Genomic DNA, 2,647 nt, shown 5'->3' on the forward strand with positions numbered 1-2,647 from the left:
TAGAACGTACTTTTTTTTTTTTGTCTTTTTTGCATGTATTTGCATTGTTGTTGGTTTAGAATTTTTGCGCAATGCTGTTTGTTTGTTTTGAATTTCGCGCAAAGCTACACGAAGGCTATCTGCGTTATCCGTCCATAATTTAGCAGTGAAAGACTAGAGGGAAGGCAGCTAGTCATCACCACCCACCGCCAACTCTTGGGGCTACTCTTTTTTACTAAGGAATAGTGGGATTAACCGTCACATTATAACGCCTCCACGGCTGAAAGGGCGAACATGTTTGGTGGGACAGGGATTCGATCAGAAATAGTAGTCCAATTGTTGGTGGCGGGTGCTGTTGACTAGCTGCCTCCCCTGTAATCTGTTTCAAAAAATAGGGACGACTACCTTGTGTAGCTTTGCACGAAAATAAATCAAAACAAACCATAATTTTGAGCTAATAGACAAGATGGAAGGCGGACAGTTAACAGCACCCACCACCAACTCTCAGGCTATCTTTGCCTGAACAACACGTTTTATGAATACACAGCTACGATGCGTTTATTCGTGGGTTCGACGTAAGAAAGAATAATTGGAATGTACTTATGTAATAAAAGCTTGAGTAAAATATGCTTCTGTGGGCGAATAGGATAAGTTGTAATTCCAATATATTTTGTGTAAAGTATTTTGATGAAATACGAATCTTTTCTCAATACACTGTTCATTGCAATGCATCCTATAAGTAACAAGTAGTTTGGATATGACACGTCAATCTGCTTATTTCATATCAAGTGTTATTTGCATTGCAGGTTTTCATGTACCTTAATTTTGATTGGAAGACATTTTATGAAGCGCTAGGTGTGGATACTAAGCCTAAAAATTTTAGTCTATATATATATATATATATTGTTTTTTTTAATAAAACGAATTTGTGTCTAGACTTATAAATGTGTACATAAAAATAAAGTACTGTTTTATGAAATCATGCCACGATATTAAAAAAATATAATATTAGAGTTAAATCATTTTTAAGAAATTGTAAAACCTGGATTAAAACCAAAGCTAAAATGCTGCAAGATAAACATTTTTAGGAGTTAAGATAATCATTAAGATTTCCTTGTTAATCTTAGAAAATAATAAATAAGGAAGTTGTCAAAAGTTAACTAATTTATGAATGTTTTATTTGTACAGACGAAAGACGTTTGGATATCGAATGTTGTAAGTTCCCACCTCAATATCGCCATCCTAACTGCATGCCCATCACTATTCCCTCTGATGATCCTTTCTTCAAGTTCTTTAACAGAAAGTGCATGGATTTTGCTCGCACTCTTCCAGGATTAAGACCCGGATGTACTTTCGGTGAGCTACGTTTACATATTCTCACGTAGGACATTCTATATCTGCAGAAATATTCGAACAATCTTACATCTGTAAACTGCATCACAAGAAGTTGAAAAGAAAAATATGTCTAACAATACTAACAAAGATTCGTGTTTATGTAAAAGTCCTGTCAGTTTTGAGACCCGAGCCTGACCTCGTGGTTAGCATATGGACAAAACTAAACTCACTGATCCTGAGCTCGGAAAAAAAAAGTCCAGCTGTCCATAAATCATATAAAACTTAGATAAACTACACAGTTTAATAAACGAACAATAGTTGTTTATGAATCGTGACCATCTGTAAGACTTTGTATAGCACACAATGTAGGCCTAAGACCGAAACGTTATGTTTTAAAAACAAAATGTTATTAAATGTTATTATTCGCGTCCAATTGCTAAAACGTCATCTCTAATTCAGCAGTGAAAGACTAGAGGGAAGACAGCTATTCATCACCACCCACCGCCAACTCTTGGGCTATTCTTTTACCAACGAATAGTGGGATTGACCATAACATAATAATGCTCCACGGCTGAAAGGGCGAGCATGTTTAATGGGACAGGGATTCGAACCCGCGACCAGAAGATTGCGAGTCGAGTCGCTAAAACGAATTGAACAATTTGGGGCCGTTGTTGTACTATAAGTGTAGCGGTCAAATCCCAATATTTGGTCCGACAATAGAATTTTGTGAATTGGTGGTAGTTTCGTTGACTAATTGTCCTCCATCTAGTTTATCACTTCAAAAGTAGGGAAAATTCTATGCATATAACCCTTATGTAGTTTTGCGCGATGATCTGAAACAAATAAATAAATTTATAGCTAATATTTATTTAATTTATATTAAATTTTTACTTGTTATTTCTGCTTAATTTAGACAAAATTAACAACAATATCGTTATCGATATAATTAAACAGATATTAGAATGAATTATTTTTTAAATAAAGCAGTAGAAAATAAAATGATCTCCCAGACAACTTTTTGCCTTAATTGATTTTCAACTGTACGTGTTCAGGTCCAAGATACCATACTAATCAAGTTTCTGCTTACATCGATGGCAATTTTATCTATGGAAGCCAACAGGTAGATGCTAATAGAATCCGGCAGTTCCGTGGAGGTAAGTAATAGCATCATTTTCTCAATATAAAAAAATATATATTAGTTTCTCTGTTTTAAAACACTTATCCGTCAGTGTATTCTTATGTTTTACCATTGACGTACAGACAGATTAATCGTGTTGGATATAGGAATGGGTTTTGAGGAATGTAAAATATATATATATATATATATATATAC

At 34.5% G+C, this 2,647-nt stretch overlaps 1 protein-coding gene across 1 annotated transcript in view; it reads left to right on the forward strand.

Annotated features, from left to right (window-relative positions):
- The window catches only part of LOC106463436 (thyroid peroxidase-like), a 98,709-nt gene that overhangs the window by 84,432 nt on the left and 11,630 nt on the right, over positions 1–2,647 (forward strand). Inside the window, exons 17-18 of the mRNA XM_013923463.2 lie at positions 1,168–1,335; positions 2,367–2,468. Of these exons, the coding sequence (XP_013778917.2) occupies positions 1,168–1,335; positions 2,367–2,468 (270 nt within the window). The remainder of the gene's footprint in view (positions 1–1,167; positions 1,336–2,366; positions 2,469–2,647) is intronic.

Source organism: Limulus polyphemus, unplaced genomic scaffold, assembly GCF_000517525.1.
Source record: "Limulus polyphemus unplaced genomic scaffold, Limulus_polyphemus-2.1.2 Scaffold1408, whole genome shotgun sequence".
Taxonomy (NCBI): domain Eukaryota; kingdom Metazoa; phylum Arthropoda; class Merostomata; order Xiphosura; family Limulidae; genus Limulus; species Limulus polyphemus.